The 18640-nt window shown below is 33.1% G+C and overlaps 1 protein-coding gene across 5 annotated transcripts in view; it reads right to left on the bottom strand.

The window, feature by feature from the left end:
* The window catches only part of SLC4A7 (solute carrier family 4 member 7), a 112765-nt gene that overhangs the window by 22724 nt on the left and 71401 nt on the right, over window positions 1-18640 (bottom strand). For 4 of the 5 annotated variants that reach the window (XM_045537795.1, XM_045537767.1, XM_045537779.1 and 1 more), the window contains 9 exons: window positions 15620-15726; window positions 13296-13470; window positions 9376-9509; window positions 7959-8204; window positions 5529-5634; window positions 3215-3376; window positions 2716-2829; window positions 1658-1819; window positions 1221-1472 (listed from right to left, as the gene is read on the bottom strand). In XM_045537795.1, coding sequence (XP_045393751.1) covers window positions 1221-1472; window positions 1658-1819; window positions 2716-2829; window positions 3215-3376; window positions 5529-5634; window positions 7959-8204; window positions 9376-9509; window positions 13296-13470; window positions 15620-15726 — 1458 coding nt within the window. Of the gene's footprint in view, window positions 1-1220; window positions 1473-1657; window positions 1820-2715; window positions 2830-3214; window positions 3377-4310; window positions 4767-5528; window positions 5635-7958; window positions 8205-9375; window positions 9510-13295; window positions 13471-15619; window positions 15727-18640 lie in introns of those variants that run through there. The other variant, XM_045537787.1, reaches the window with a different exon arrangement.

Here is an 18640-nt window from a genome sequence, read left to right as displayed (position 1 = left end):
AAAATTATAAAAATATTCAGAACTATAATGATGGTAACTGCCAGAACAGACTAAAAAAATGAGGTTAAAGAGTTTACCTCTGGAAAGTTGCTTTTGGAAAGTGAAAGGAAATGGGAATAACTTTTCATTTTAGAGTTTTCTTCATATTCTACTTGAATTTTTCTACTTATATGTAGTTAATACTTAGAAATTTTAAAATTTCTTTAAAAATCTAAACAGCAACTTTAATCAATGGGTGACTGCATCCCCATAAGATTGCACTAAGTATTTCTCCTCTTGTCCCCAAGCACTTCTAAGTAATTGACCATTTTCCTGTTTCACCAAAAAGACCTTTAAGCTCTTAGAAGTAGACAATAAATGTATTCTATTTATTATTGTTTCCCTCATGCGTAATAGCAGAGCAAGTACTTTAACAAATACTTGGCGACTTAATAGGCTGGTAGAAAGTCCATGAAATAAGTGCAAGGAACTCAGTATTTAACTACAATTTTTTTTTTAGTTAAAACATATTATACATACACACCCCAAATTTATACTCTAATTTAGAAATGGTATATGACTCTTAATTTTTTTTTTACAACACAACTAAAACACCAAGGAGAAAAACAGAGTTGGGCTCTTTCATGATTAACAGAAAATATCAGATTAGATACTGAACTACATTTGCTATACTTAGTTATTTTTTTTAATCTACTAGATTCAGCATGATGCGTGATATAAAAACCAGATATGATTAAAAGTATTTAATATAAATAATTTATTTTATGCTTCACTATAATATTAGCTGATTTATTTGTGTTTCTAATGAGCATTTACTACTTTTGTTTCATTTAGTCTATCAGGCAGAATACATTGAGCTCAGTAACAGCCATATTATTTTTACATTTTAGTCAAATAAATTATCATCCATCTTTCAATATTACTTCATCTAATATGCCTACAAAATCCTCTGGGTATATTCTCCTTTTAGATCTTAACTAGCTCCTTCCAAGCTATGTAGCCTTTAATATTACCCTTTTACATTATTTTTAAAATGAATACACTTACTACTGAAACTTACTATACTCAAAACATTACCAAATATTATTTCCCAAGCAAACTGTAGAAAACAAAAGTAATTTTAGCTATTTTAAGTATATTTTAATGTTTCATTTTCATACCACTAAGTATAAATGTTATGATAAATAAGACTTTAAAACAATGCAATAAAAAGACTTTACCTTTAGTACTGAAGTCATGAACACAGAGAGGCCCATTAGAATAAAAATCATTAGCCCTGTAACCCGCTGTTCACGAATTCCCAAAAACTTGGGTTGTTCCCCTGGAGCAGAACATTCAGATTCAACTTTTAAGCTGTTGACATGACTTATTGACAACACTGTTGCAGCCACAAACCACGGAAGTCCCATGACAGAGCAAACTCCCAACATGACACCAACCATGAGCAAATCAAGGTGATAGCCAGCTCCTTTCTGAAAAGTGAAATGAACATGCGTATGTATAAGTCTACATAGTTCTTTCAGGTTAAAATTCTATACTAATTATAAAGAGGGAAGAAACTAATTTTAATCTTACATTTTTTAATATACTAATCATTTTGAAAACACCTCAAAACCTTGAAGAAATCACAATGTGTGAGGCAAAATTTTAAAATTACCTTCAATTTGTGCTCCTTTCTGTTTATGATTACAGCTGTAATTTGTTGATCCATAAAGATGAGAATGGTACAAAGCAGAGCAGGAATAGCAGCTATTAATAATGTCCACCAAGGATTATCTCCCAATGGGCTTATGATCCAGCCCCTGTTTGGATCAGTAGGCTGTCAAAAAATTTAAAATAGTAAAGAAAAAAAGTTTCCTTCCTCCATTGCACTCAATTTCCATAGCATAGCCTGGGTCTATTCCAAGAAATGCTAACGGATAGAAAAGAACTGAATTAAATCTTGGAATGTATAGTGAATTATTTCCAAAGACAGCCACAGGGACTCTTCCCTTCCCTACCAGTGTATCCCTTGCCATGTGACTTACTCATTCTTTCCATCTAGAGGTATTTCCCTTCCCCTGGAACAGGGGATGACCTTATGACTTACTTTAACCCACAAAATAAGGCCAAAGTGACACTGTGTGATTTCAAAGCCTCGACCTCAAGAGACCTTGCAGTTTCTTCTTTAACCCTCTTGGAACCCTGAGATGATTATGCTGTTATGTAAGTCTACATAAGCTTTCTTAAGGATAAGATACAATGTGGTGGTGAGGGGTGGGGGATGGCCAGGCAGCTATCTCAAGTTATTCCAACCATCTGAGCTAAGGCCCCAGACATGTGAATGACACCATACTGTCCCCATCAAGCCGCTAGATGATGGCAGCCCATAACCAGACCACTACCCAGCTAAGCCCAGTCCCAACTGCCACAGAATTATAAACAAATAAAGAGTTTTCAACGGCATCACGTTTTGAGGAAATTTGTTATGTAGGAATAGCTAACCAAACCAGAATGTCACTTCAATATGTTGTTACATACTTAGTATAAGGTGAAATCAATCTACCTACAAGATCAGCTCCTAAACTGCTTTAGAGATCCTGCAAACTAGTGACTTTGGCAGAGTCAGTACTAAATCAGAATTGGTCCTCAGGAAACTATTTTTGCAAAGCAACTACTAACAAAAATCTGTTTTGTAATCCCAAGCAACAAATAGCCACTTGTTTTAACCCTTACCTCAAATTTTTCAGGAACATGAAGTTTAGGAGATGGAACTCCTACAAGGTAGTCAATTGAAACCATTATTACTATGGTGAGAAATACGGCAAAATCACTGATTGTTGATCGCACCTGTGTTAAAGGGATTATGTTAATATAAACACAGAAATACTATGTGTCCCCTTTCTAAGTAATTCATGTCTTTCACAGATAATATGTCACTAGAAAGTATGAATGGCATTTTTCATTAGTGACAATGTTAACAATTACATACATTTATATCTAATTCTTTCCCAAAAGATAAAACATTTCACAACTAATCTACCAACTCTCATGATACCATTATCTTCCTACTGTGAGCTCTGACACGTAATAAATACTTTAAACTATAAATAATTTCTTTATAACTATTTGGCATAAAATATTAACCTCAAATAATATATTACTGTTACGAAATAGGGAAATAAAAATTTAAAACATGAATATTACCAGAATTCTAAAATTAGATCCCAGTTACCTTGGTAGGAAAATAACGTTTGGTCTTAAATTGCTTGAGGAATGAAGACAGAAAAAATGTTGTGAAAAATAAGATGACACACCAAAAGAGCACATCTGGAATATAAGGGCCATGGTGTCCACAAGCTGATCCTACAAACACACCATGAAATGTTTTACATTCCTAGAAAAAAAGAGAGGAATGAAGGGGATTCTTAAATATCTAATAAATTATTTACAAAATTCATTGACTGTAAGATGCAACTGACTATAAGACACACGATTATTTTGTTTCACTTAGAAAGAAAAAACATTGCTAAATTATAGTACACCTTTAATTAATATACTGTGAGTTCAGAGATATTATAATCTGAAAAATATGTGTATCTCAAATCACTGAAATATTTTGCCAAGTTACAATAATATAGCGTAATATAATACAATTATACAAATCTATTGACTTGATTTTCTTTTATGGAGGAAAAATAACTGAAAGGCAATCAGAAATTAAGAAAGGCATATGCCACTGAAGTCCTTTTTTAAATTTATATTCTAATGAGGCTCATTTTAACAAAATAAGTCAGGTGTGTACCAAAAGAAAAATAGTTAAATGTTCCATTATTTTCAGTTTCCATGTACTGATGGATGATGGAAATAAAAGCTACACCTACAAAAAAGAAAAAAAAACAAAAACTGCAACCCTCACATGGCCCTTTTGGATATCAAGAAAACACTCTGAAAAGACCTACATCTATAATATCAAGATATCCTATGCATCATGAAACAAATTGTTTTTAACAAAACACTTTTATTTGAACACATGTATTAACTATACTTCTTACATAACAAAAAATGACTTTTCAAATTATAAAATAGTAAAGCATGGATCTGATTACTGATTTTTGCTGCTTTAAATTAGCTCTGTCCAATAAAACTGTGTGATAGCAATGTCATATATCTTTACCATCCAATACAGAAGCCAGCAGTCACGTGAGTTGACTGAGTGCTGATATGTAGCTACTTAACTGAGAAACTAAACTTCTAATTAATCATATTTAATTTAAATTTAAATAGGCACATGTAGCTAATGGATACTGTACTAGACAACACAGCCTTAAATTACCAGTGGGATAAAATTTCAGGTATCTTCAAATTATATAGTTAGGGGCTAACTGTCACCTTTAGTGAGAAAGGAATGGCCTATAGTTGCTTATACATTATAAAAAGCACCAGGGTGCTCACTTCAACAGCACATATACTAAAAAGCACCAGACAAGCTCAAGGCATCTGAGTTTAACTTGGACTTCCAGCATCACTTTACTTCCCAACTTTGGAAGTGTCCCAGATGAATATTCTAGGGCTAGGATAATATTTCCCAATAGAATACAAAGCATCTGTAATAGTACTCAGTACACAGTAGATACTCATATCATGTTTTTGTCCTTTTTCCTTTATCTTCCTTTAGTGCTTGAGTCAGACTAGTTTCTACAAGTTAGATAAGGTTCACTTAGACATTCAGGACATAACCACAGCACTCATGATCCTCTAAATAAGCTGCCCATGGAGGATATGACCTGATAAAAAGCAAGCAGGACAAGAGGACACAAAATGTTGTATAATGTCCGGAATATGTAACCACAGATCCAATAAACATTTCCTTTGAATTTATCAATCTAATTAGGATTTGAAACCAAAGTATATTCACATCTTTTTAATAATTGTGTCTTGGAAGTGAAATATAGTCCACCTTTATCTCTTTTACTAGTTTCATTCTTTTCAGCCTGTAGTTTCTAGTGCAAGATACATAAAAAATTGGTAACTACTATTTGGTAATAACACCACTATATTCTGAAAACATACTATATATTCACTGATCAAGAAAAAAACGTATGGGCCGGGTGCGGTGGCTCACGCCTGTAATCCTAGCACTCTGGGAGGCCGAGGTGGGAGGATCGCTCAAGGTCAGGAGTTCGAGAACAGCCTGAGCAAGAGCAAGACTCCATCTCTACAAAAAAATAGAAAGAAATTAACAGGACAACTAAAAATATATATATTAAAAAAATCAGCCAGACATGGTGGCGCATGCTGTAGTCCCAGCTACTCGGGTGGCTGAGGCAGTAGGATTGCTTGAGCCCAGGAGTTTGAGGTTGCTGTGAGCTCAGCTGATGCCATGGCATTCTAGCCCAGGCAACAGAGTGAAACTCTGTCTCAAAACAAAAAAAAAAAAGAAAAAGAAAAAGAAAGAAAGAAAGTAAAAACGTATGTCTAATCAGAAAAAGCTAAAAGAATCAGAATAATACATATTTAAAAAACCCTTTATTTCGTAATATACTCACAGAAACAGTGAGATTTCCCCAGGAAATATTGTGTGCTGTTATATTCTCTTTATTCCACAGCTCTAGAGTTTCATTGCTAGGGTTAGAAGGTTCAGTACACACACATCTGAGAAATTAAGAGTAGGATAAATGTTTAAGGATCCTGGATTTCATGTTTACATTTTACCAAATCAATTACACAATGTGGTAGAGCTTTTAAATTCTCACCCTTTTTACCATGTTGCAAAGCATGGAGACTAGAAAGTGGAAATACATCAGAAACAACAACAGAATGGAACAAGGTTTGGGTTACAGAAATAAAATAAAACTAATACAAAAATCAATTAAATGTTTACTTAATGAAACTAGTAAAATATACACTTTGGGGGGCACTATTTTCTTTAACACATTGACTGCCATACTAGGAAAAAAAAAAAGTTTTCCCTGGAGCCATGGTGTTTTAAAACAAAATGATCCTTCCTAATTTGTTATTTTTTATTGTTTTCTGTGCATGAGTTAAATGCAATGTTAGAATAAAATTATCAATATTAACTGTAAGAATAATAACAGCAACAAGTAAGATTTTCACAAACCAACTGCAACATTTTGCTTCATGAGGCCCCTGGCTCAAAACTAGCCTGAATTAAATACAACTCACATGGCAGTAAAAGTGTTAAAAATCTGAGAAGATACCACCATGTTTAGCAACACTACTCTCCACTAAATCTTATCTATTCAACCTTCATAGCAATTACTGCTATCTCCACCCCCAACACATGTGCAGACTCCCAGTAAGTTATACCACTATTAATTCTTTGTACTATGACAAGTGCTGTCTACTCATGCTCACTCTTTATTGATCTTAAGACTTATTCTTAAAGCAATAAATAAAACATGGTTTTTCATCAGGACAGAACTAGGAGAGTCACAAGGTCAGAGAGTTCAGTTCATATCCAGAAATATTTCAACAGCCTAAAAAAGCTAGAAACACACATAAGCAAAGAAACTTTTAAATGTGTATTTTAAAAAAGGAAAAATAAAAAAACCTAAATATTCCCAATTATATTATAAACTGTTTGAGAAAAGGCAAGAAGATGGACTTTGGAGTCTGTCCATGCACTATCATTCACTAGCTGTTTGACCTAAGGCAAGTTTTAACCTCCAGGAGCCTCAATTTCTTCATACATTAAGGAGCTATGATGTGAATAATAAAGTAATGCTACAAATTATAAATTTATAATATAAATTAGGCGACAGCCCTAACACAGTGCCTGTAAGTGCTCATAGAATGTTAGCTGAATGAATGCTGTTCACATGTTATTACTTAGTCTCCCAGAAAAAAACATTGCTCTAACTGGCTGACACTAACTCTAAAAGTCATGCTTCATAAAGGTCAAAGGAGCAAAGGGCGGGGAAAGAGAAAAGACAAAAAAAATTTTTTTAATTAAAGCATTTAAGGACAAAGAAGATAGCACATAATATATTTAACATCAAAGTGTCACTAATATTTTCAAATAGGTCAAGTCTTATAGGAATTTTCATATCCCTCCCTACACTGTCCATCAAAGTTGACGGGGTACAAGGGAAGGTAGCAGGGAAAGAAGGAAGGAGAAGAGGAATGGAAGGAAGGGGGACAGTACAGGTATTTGGGGCCTATAGAAAAAGAAAATCTATATCCTTTTTAGTCTTTTGGTAACCACATTTCTCCATGTAAGTTAATCAAATGCAGTACCACATTTACACCAAACCAAGCATGACTGCTAAAGACAGCAAATATAGGAATCTACTTAGATGCATCTAATTTCAATAGCCTATTTTACTTCAATTGAACATATTTGCCAACCTTTTTGTTGTAACTATGATGCATTACTTTTCAAATCCTACTTTACTCTAGAGTTTTAAAATATTTCTATTTCATGCTTTTCTTATCACAAAGAAAACATTCCAATAAACAGCAGACAAGTATACTGAAATTCTACTGAAAAAAAGAACTTTTAGTAAAAGTTATCAAGCTTCAAAAATATTAATGAAAATACAAAATATGAATAATATGTAAATTTTAAAAATATATCCTATATCCTACTATACATCCAGAATTTAGTTAAAGAATTTAAGATATAATATAAATGCCTGATTAAAATACATGGTAGGTTAGTTGCCAAATAATCAAATTTAAACTGGCCTATCCGATTCAAACAAAAGACTAAAAATACACACACTTGAATGTTATTTCAGCAAACAAAAATGACTGAATTTGATCAACTATATTTATGTCCATTGACTGCTTTGCCAAAATATCATCTGAAACAAACATGTCCAACTACCACATGGCTAGCTGGGTAGTTGCAGCTAGACACAGTGAGTATCACGCTGCAAAAAATCCATCTTCTTAGGTTCTTGACATCTCTGCAAAAACACATTTTAAAATTAGGGGGAAACAGAAACACTTACGAGTAGCTGGTCAGTTCATCTAAGTTGTTGTGCATATTAAATGCATATATTTCTCCTAAATGAAAGAGCTTCTCCAAAGCCTCATAGATGAATATGATACAAATGAGAGCTGCAAAAGCCTCCTCTGTAAATCGAGTAATATAACACACAAGGCTGCTTGCATCTGTTGCAACCAAAACAATGCACAAAAAAGAAGTCCACAGACCAATACTGGTTCTTAAAGATAGATAGGAAAGGTGATAATCTCTGTTTAAAAAGAAAAATGTGAACATGATCAACATACATATGTGGAATAGTATTCGTACATAAAAATTTTCATAACAAGCAATAAGAACAGCATAAAAACATAATTGCTAAAAAAGAGAGTAAACTACAGAATGACAAAATGATTACAGAAAACTCTTTCCCTACTTCAAGCGAAGACTAGCTTCTTATTAATAGATGTGTAGGTTACTATACTTATATAAAAGATTTATAGTGAAAATTTACTATGCAATAAATATTTCAAAATTAGACCTCACTTTAGAAATCAGTTATGAGTAAATGACAGATACATAGTCTATAAGAAAGAGCAATTTTATCTAACTCCTTCTGAAGTCCAGAAGTCATATGTGTCAATTTAGCTCCAACATCATTAACATCCCACTACAACCACCTCTCCCACGATAAATTCTTATTTTAAATTTCAAATAAGAAATTACTACCAGAGTCTATACTATAGATCATTGTCTATTAGTCTATGTACCATGCCAGATTAGAATCAGAATCAGCTGGTATAGTAAGTAAAAAATCAGAACAAGACAGTTAAATCAATTAAATATTGAATAGCATCAAGTTGTTTCATGCTAAAATTTTGAACTGCATTCATGTCACAAAGGGAAGAGTACTGGCCATGTTGAATTCAAAGTCCAATTGCTACAGTGCCCTATATTCATTTCCACACTGAGAACAATCTTGCCAGTGGAAACTGACACTTCACTTTGATTGTTTCAAGCTCCTCTCTGTTAAACAGGAATGACTGGTAAGGTCAGCATGGGCCTTCAAGACCCACCTCTTTCTAAACCTCTTGTATAAGACCAATATATCATCTAACAAACAATTCAGATTACCACCTTTTTACTGGTTTAAATTCACTAGCATAAAGGATTTTTATCGTTCCTCAGTGATTTGCTTATCAGTACTCAAAATCCATTGATTTTATACTCAAGGGCAATTTTAATTTCCTCATTTCCATGTTATTGGGTTAGGAATGGTTTTAGGGGCCACGGTAGGGTCAACCACACAGCAGTCCAAAAATACTGAAACTGCATATATTGATCAGATGCTCTTTTTCAGCTATTAAACTAAGTTAATAAATAATTTAACATATAATTATACATACGTGCAAACACGTGATGAGGAAAGAACTATTACTTACCTGCAGAATTTAAATAAAATTTTTTCAAACACTAGAACTGGACCTGTGCTCCCCAATATTGTTAGAGGTTGCCCAGCAAACAATGAATAGGCAATCCCAGTTAATGATGCTCCAAAAAGAGACTCTATTGCACTCTGTTTAAGGAAAAAAAAATGAATAAAAGCAATACATCATAAACACATCTCTAACCTACTATAATACATGTAGGACATCTGGAAAATAAAAATACTAATCAAGTAGTTATAAAGCAAACACAACTGTGAGTCTTAAATTTTAATTTTAAATAAGGGAAAATTACGAATACATTTTAAATACGTAGGAAAAACTGCTTTCTTTTTGCACATTAAAAGTGAACTTTTTGTGATCATCCTTAATTCAAAATTCAATATAGGTTGAGTATCCCTAATCCGAAAACTCAAACCCTGAAACTTTTTAAGCACAGAAATGACACTCAAAGGAAATCCTCATTGCAGCATTTTGGATTTTGGATTAGGGATGCTCAATCACTTTGTACAATGCAAATATTCCAAAATCCTTTAAAAAATCCAAAATCCAAAACACTTCTTCTGATCCCAAGCATTTCAGATAAGGGATACTCAACCTTTACCATCAGATGCAAGAAGGAAAGAGTAAATGGAAGAGACACACAAAAGGTGTTCAACTTTATCTATAGATGTTTTATTTCTTAAGTCTGTGAGTATAAAAGGTATGTATTATTTTGAATACTATAATAAGTCTAAAATAGTTCATTTTAAAAATACAATAAATACTCAATATGGTGCTACAAAAAAGAATCTTTCAAGTAAGTCATAATGTGATCCTATCTTTCTGAAACTGATTTTGAAATGGCAATTTTCCACTTAAAGAAATTAATGATAGGCTTAATCAACTGATATCAAAACTGAAATAGTTAACAAAATAAATGAGAAAAATCTCTTTGAAAGACTAAGAGAAATTTTAAGTCAAAGCCTAGTACACTAATTTTGTACCACAACCACCATTACATTCTAACTGATTAAGTTATTAGATAGCAAGGGTGCCACTAGAAAAAGGGGAGGGATAAGAAAGTAAGGAAAGAATAGTTTGCCGTTCACAAATATCAAGTCAACTGGAATGCACTATCCAGAAAGGAAAAGCCCATAATCAGTAAAGTCAAGAAAAAGAAGCTTGTAAGAAACAAACCTCCTGAAATTAGAGGCAGCACAGCAGCAGGCAAAGAGCGGGGCTTCAAAACTAGATTTGTACGTGGAAGACTGGTTACTACTATTAGGTGCTGAGTCATGGCCATATCTTAACCTTTTCAAACCTAAGCTTTCTCATTTTTAAATAGGGGTGATGAAAACTAGAAAAATGTAAGTAGTGCTTGCAAAAATACCTAGTAAGCACAGTGTCTGGCAGATAGATGCATCTAATGAATGGTAGCAATCCTCACCAGCTATAACAGCATCTTCCAAAATCAAAACTACAAAATGACAGTATTCGGTGAAAGTATAATTCAACCATTAGAATAAAAACAGAACCAAACTCACATACAAATTTGTCTTTTGGCAACATGAAAGAGAAGTGTCCATATTAATGATATATTTGTTAACTGTATGGGATAAATTTATTTTCTTGCCCATGGGAAAACAAGTTTGTCATAGAAGATACTGCTAAGCCATCATAAAACCCTTAGTTCAATTAGAATATGCACACTTAGGAATGAATTTACGCAGAGCTTAAGTCAAACGAAAAAAATGTCTGATATCTAGAGACAGCAAAAAACTGAGAAGAGAAGCAAGGAGATAGCAAAATAAGAAAATATTAACAAGGGGCGAATGGGCACAAAATGAAGGTTCCCCTTCCCCAACCTTGGGTTGAAATAGCAGGTATTGTCACAAGAAGACTTTCCTTTCACCCCTGCCCCTATGGTCACATTTACTAGAAGCAAAAATTTCTCTTCCCAGACCTATTTTTTTTTCTAATTTTTGAACTGTTTTTATGTTTACTGCCAAACTGAAACCTGTCTTTCCCTAAAGAAATCTCATTACACTGCCTGCCTGCCTCACTTGTACATTCAGAAGTTTCCACTTTACCCATCAGAAGCCATACCCTTAGCTTTCCCTCACAAACCTATATAAACCTCTCTAGATCGCACTACTACTCTCCTACTCTACTAAGTTGTCAAACACTCCTTGCTAATCTTTCCTCCTTCTCAAAACTTCTAGTTTGGTTTTCATAAAACTACATCATCCTGATTGCTCTTCTAAGTCTCTATGTCTACTGTGCTGAGTCATTTTCCTCTTCCATTCCATCCCTGCATCTCATCCTTCCTCCGTTCTATAAATCTAGGTAATTGCCCACTTTTTCCCTCTCCTCTCCCTGTAAATTATCTCCTTTGTTAACCTCATCTATTCTCAGTTTCAACCCTCACTTATATATGAACAATTCTCAAAATCTTTACATTTCCTCTTCATCATTCTATAAATGCTAGAACTATATTTTCTAATATCTCCATTTCTACTTGAGGTTTTAATAAAGCATCCGAAAAAAAAAACACATCTCCATATCCTTTTCCTCCATAATCATCCCTGTGCTATCTCTATTACTATTACTTCAACTCCTATAGCCCTTCCTTTATCTGACTCATGTGGCAAAGCACACCATGACATAGTCACTATGTACTATACTAATATGTACATATATCTTTTTCATTTAGGTTAGGATCCTTGAGGACAGGAGATACATGATCTTCTTACACTTGTCTACGTTCCTCCAGTGCCTAATGAACTAAGACATTAGCAGGATGAGATGGGCAGGCAGGGACAGTCCATGAGCAGAGAGGCAGCATTTCCACGATGGTAATAGATAAACACATTTCCATGGCAACCAGCAGAGTTATATGCACAATTTGTGATAGCACATAAAGCAACTTACTAAAAATATGTACCTCTGATACAATAATTAAAGACTAATGTAAAAAGACTCTAAATAATCAAAAATAAATTCAGAGTAGCAAGAAAACTTCAGTTGTCAGATTTATCTCTTGTTCAGCTCATGAAACATTTTAACTAAATAATTATCATTACTTAGCTTTGGCTATTTTTTTAAACTCCTCCCACACCCCTGCTTTGGCTATTTTTTAACTATATATCTATAAAAATTGAATTTTCTACTGAGAATAAATATAATTAAGTAAAATACACTTAAGATTTTAAGAATTACAAATCATCTAATTTACATTCCATTAAAATGCATATAAACAAAAAAAAGATTGCCTTTCAAGATTTCACAAAGCACCACAGCTTTACGGTATTATCACAAACACAAAAACACAAAAACTTCCATTTTAGTCATAACAAAGGATGGATGCAGCTTTCATTATATATTTTTTTTCCAAATAAAAGCTTTGGCTATTTTCACAGATTTAATAACAGCAAACTTAAAGTAAATGCCACTTCAAAAAGCCATTATTTGCACATTATATCTATTCTTCCAAGTAGTCTAGTCTAGGCCTACAAGCCAGGACTGATGACTTAATATTAAACATATGGCTCTAACTAATCCTTTGATACCTTACAGGATGAAGTAATCCCACTGATAAATCCTCCCACCCATGACCCACCCAGAATCAGTTCAATTGGTGTCTTCCCCCCAGTCCACCCAGCCCAAAAGACAATGCAAGCCTTTTACTCAAATTATAAGACCATTCATCCAGCAAGCCAAGATAATTTTTTTTTTACCTCAACTGTGCATCTTCTGTTCAAATGGCTTCCCCATGTTTTCCATAGCAATTACCTTGGGGGGAAGTCTGCTTTGGGACAGGTTAATCATGCTGTGAGTAGACTCTTCAAATAAAAGTATGAATAGTGAGACAAATGCATACAGACACTTGCCTCTGAAGAGCTAAGAGCCTGGCCACTACCAATCTTTGTACTCACTATTCTGCCTTCTGTAGCTTCTCCAAGCAGCCCTCCAAAAGTGATTACAGGAGACATACAGGCACAGTATAGGAAAAGAATCGAGGCCAGGCACTGCAGGCTTAATGCATCCTTGAAGTCACTCAAGAAAAAAGGTGCTTTCCTTTTGATGTCAAGTATCAAACCACCAAAAAGCCTAAATAGGTGAGATGAAACTCGTCAAACTGTACACTAGAGGATTCTAGCTAGTTCAAACTAACACTATGGGGTACACAAAACTGCTGGTGCCTAGTGTTTTGTCAACAAAAATTAAAATCCGATTTAAATCATGACATAAATTATGGAAGATATACTCATTTAATCTAATCTACCGATGATAGAGGAAAAGTATATTTCATTATGTTAAAAGAGACAAACATCTATATTTTATGGACTATTTACTGAAAAAAACTGCAGGCAAATGATTTTATATGAGTAAATATAATTTTGGACACAAATGTGCAAGGAAATGTACAATAAAAATAAATAAAATCTAACAACCCATTCATGAAAATGTTCATAAGCAATTCTATTATCGTCTACATTATAAATAAATCTTAAAGGCAACTCTCACAAATTCCAGGAAGGCAATTAAAATCAAAATGAATATAAAATTAATATGAATGTAGTGTGCTACGCTTGGATACATAAGTAGTAAATTAAATAATTTCAATAACTTAAAATTAGTACTTCAATCATATAAATATTTCTGTCAGGAAAAAAATCAACTCTAAAAACTGTTTCAGTATATTTAGTTTACTATATATATAGTCAAACAAGAATATTTATAAATAAAACTAAGAGGTTTATTAGTAGATTAAAATCTGTATTTGCACATCAGAGCCATATCATTTCAACTTTTTTTTTAAATCAGACTTTTGGATACATCTAACTTCAAAACATTCCAGTAAAATATAAGCTCCAGAAGGGGCAGGAATTTTTCTTGTTCACTGCCATATCTCTAGTGTCTAGAACACAGTTGGGCACATAGCAGGTACTGAACAAACACTGGTGACTGAATCAATAATTCAATAAAGCTTTATGACTCACAAAATAAATAATCATTCAAATCCCAACTGCAGGAAAATACAAAAAAAAATTAACCTTAAGCTTTCAAATGCTTTGGATGTTTCAAGCTTTATCATTCTAATTTTTTTAAGTTAATACTGAAATAAATCCTAAACACACATTGAAAAGCTGAAAAGTGGAAGAAGTTATCCTATAAATAATATGACAGCAAGAGGAATCAGCTTGCAATAAAAAAGGTGTCACTGATAATCTACAAAACGAATCTACGTCATTTAATCAATAGCTAATTACTTAACAGATGGCTTAAAGACGCTCTCTGGTAACTGTGAGATCACTGGGGGCCTGACATGGTGCTTCTCGGCGACTAACCCTATCCCAGTTTGAAGTTTGAAGAAGCAATAATAGCTAATAACAGAACAACACTGTTCACACAGGGATGAAGTTTTTTCTTTATTATATTTACAGAGACTAACACATTTCATTAGTCAATGAATTAATTGTGAATTTAAGCTTCTCTAAAATCTATATTCAGTATATTAGTTGTTTATGTTTCACATATATGATACCCTTCAGGCATGTCATCAAAATCCCTGATAGCGCATCTTAAATCTCTTAAACAAAGATTTAAGATTCAAGATTATTTAGTTCTACATTGCCTACCAGTGGACAATATAGCATCAATAGCCACATGCTTTGCTATAGCATGAAAACACTACAACATTTATCTACTTCTACAAAATAATTTACGGCAATATTTACACCTGGTAGTATTTCTATTCTTTATTCCAAAAAATTTACTTGTTAATTTTTCTAACTAGGTTTCCAGGGATCATTACAATGGTTTAGTCATGTTTGTCCATTTCAATTGTACATTATCTCATGATATAATGCTCATTTAAGAATTTTAAATCTATGCACACACATAAAAAAATCATTTGTTCTCTGTTCCCATAATTCTCTAACTTGATATGGAGAATTTTAATAGGATTCTATACCTTCTTCAAGAACCTTCTGAATAACCAATGAAAATTACTCTATATACTATATAACTGCAATATTCTGAACATATGGTCCATAGCTTGTTATATACTATCAAAATTATTTTTAAAAGCATATAAATTTTCCTTAACATCATATACAATAATACACATTTTTTTAAAATATGAAAAAAACATTGTATAAGATTAGGTTCCAAATACTTGGAAAGAAAAAGAACATTTATGTCTTTTTCATCAAATCAACCCCTATCCCAAGAAGATATGAGCATTTGTACCCACCGTCCAGTCCTCTGTAGCTCAGGCCCAGCATGATGAGCGGCCTCTTTAGGAGTCTCGCCTGACGTGGGGGCAGATCCATTGTGAAACACAGGAATCTTTCTCTTTTCCTGAATTTCACAAAAACACATCTTCAGATTTCTATTTTAAGAAAACTATGATGGCATCTTCAATTAGTGGAAACATCAGATTTTATATTGATTATTTATCTATCAGTGCTCCTAGAAAGAAATGCTTCTTGATATAAACTTCCCTTTTGAACAAATTGTACTTTAAGATAGAATCTAATATGTTTTTATAAACATTTTAAATTTATGATTAGCTTTTTGTATCTTATATTCTAATATCAATATAGTATAAAACATATTCATATATACCATTTCAAATTACTATTCAGCAATAGCTATGAACGTAAGTTACCTCCTCCACACAGTATCTCTCCTACCAAAATTTTTAATTTTGCTCATGTTAACTATTGAAAAATATACTTTAAGAAAAGAGTAAATGCTATTTTTCTTTTACTAAAATATTTCCCTTACAATAGAAGTAGCATGAGAGTTGTCTGTTAAACAAGTTTTCATAAAAATGAATTTTCCATTACATTTTATTACAAATTCAAGAGTATTGTTCCCATGACACAGATCTTCTCCTTTTCACTTAAGACAAAGGAGTAAGCTTTTGTTACCATGCGAGGCTGCCAGGGCTACAAAAATATGTGTGAGCACACACACATAGGGGAAAGAGGGAAGGAAAGGAGAAGCAAGGACTGAGAAATGGAGAGGGAGAAAGACAGATCGTGTCATCCCAGGAGGTCCCCTGGGTCAAAGGATCCAGCTGAAATACAGACTTATGCTACCTGGTTTACAAGTTCAATATTTACAGAGTAGCAAGATTCATCGATAAATATAGGATTACCATTTGAAAATATCAAAATTAAAACTAACTTACATCTAAGAGGGAAAACAGAAAACAAAATTATAGAATTTCTAGAAAACAAAAATAATGTAAAGCACCATATTATTATAATCTATGGGAAATAACTAAAGCATCATTCAAGAAAATCAAGCACTTATACAATGAAAAATTAAAGAAGAAAAAAATGAATTAAACACCTATCTCAGAAAATGTGAAAACAAAAATCTTTCCTGAAGGGAAGTGAAAGGAACAAAATAAAACAGCTAAACATAGAAACTAAGATAGAAAACAAAACACATTTTTTAAAAAGGAGAACTGAAATAAATTTTAAAAGCTGCTATTTGAAAAAATATAGAACATTAGTTAATATACAAAATAAATATGATAAGGGGGACATAATTTCACAAACTAAGGAAATTTTATACATATACCCACTCTCTCTATACGTAAATAAATTAAAAACCTAGATGAAATGGGTATTATAGTAGGAAAACATGATTTATCAAAACTGACCCCAGAAAGAGGAAAAAGGGTTATTTACTAAGAAAATATAATTTACCAAAAGAGAACCTGGAAAAAATAGAAAGCTTCCACAAAACTAATTTCCACAGAAAAAATAAACAAAATGACAAAAGATTCAAGCTCAAAACATTTTACAAAGGAATTCTTCCAAACTTTTAAAATGAAATTATTCCACACCATTTAAACTGTGTAAGAACACAGAAAAAGGAAAAGTTACATATTTTTTAATGAAACAAGTAAACTAATGGTACCAAAATGTGAAGATGGCACAAAAACCTATGGACCGATCTACTTACAAATAGTAATGCAAACAACATAAATAGAGCAGCAGGCACTTTAAAGTGCAAGTTGGGTTGACACAAAGAATGCAAGAGTGTTCTATATTAAGAAATCTATTAATATGATTTACCATAATAATTGATAATTAAAATTCATATAATCATCACCAGAAATGCTGAAAAGGCATATGATAAAGTACAACATCCAGTTATGTTAAAAATTTCAACGAAACAGAAATTATGGTACTTTCTTAAAAAGATAAAATGTCTATTTTGGCCCGAATGTCATTAGACATTGGCTATAGTAAGAAACAAGATAAGAAATGCCCATTTAAAGCCCACTGCTACTATAATTAAGATTTTAGTATAAGATTTGGAAATTTTATAGAAAAATTTGGTACAAGATTTGGAAAAGGAAGGATAAAACTATCTCTCATTGTAGACAATATGACTGGAAAACTACTACATATAATAAAAGAACAAAAGTAACAAGATAGAAAATATATAGCTGGCCCTTGAACAATGTGGGGGTTGGGGTACCAACCCCTGTGCAGTTGAAAATCTGCATATAATTTTTTGACTCCCCCAAAAACTTAACTACTAATAGCCTACTGTTGATTGGAATGTCTTACCTATAACAGTCAATTAACACATATTTGATATGTTAAATATGATATTCTTACACTAATTCTTACAATAGAGAAAAAATGTTATTAAGAAAATCGTACGGTAGAGAACATATATTTACTTTTTTTTTTTTTTTTTTTTGAGATAGAGTCTTACTCTTTTGCCCTGGGTAGAGTGCAGCGGAGTCATCATAGCTCACTGCAACCTCAAACTCTTGAGCTCAAGCCATCCCCTTTCCTCAGCCTCCCAAGTAGCTCGGACTAAAAAGCGCATACCAGGATGCCCAGCTAATTTTTCTATGTTTAGTAGAGATGAGGTCTCACTCTTGCTCAGGCTGATCTCAAACTCCTGAGCTCAAGTGATCCTCCCGCCTCAGCCTCCCAGAGTGCTAGGATTACAGGCGTGAGCCACAGCGCCCAATCTAGAAAATATATTTACTATTCATTAAGTGAAAGTAGATCATTATAAAGATCATCCTGCTCATCTTCACACTGAGTAAGCTGAGGATGAAGAAGAAGAGGAAGGGTTGGTCTTGCTGTCTCAGAGGTAGCAGAGGTGGAAGAGGTGAAGGAGGCACACTCTAAGAGTAACTTAATGGAAATCCATTGTGTCTGACTTTTTTGCTTTTCCGTCTTTCTAAAAATGTTTCTATATGGTACCAATCCTTCTTCCACCATTTGCT

Source organism: Lemur catta, chromosome 1, assembly GCF_020740605.2.
Source record: "Lemur catta isolate mLemCat1 chromosome 1, mLemCat1.pri, whole genome shotgun sequence".
NCBI classification, from domain to species: domain Eukaryota; kingdom Metazoa; phylum Chordata; class Mammalia; order Primates; family Lemuridae; genus Lemur; species Lemur catta.
The sequence above is the reverse complement of the archived record's forward strand: the minus strand, read 5'-3'. Positions and strand labels throughout refer to the sequence as shown.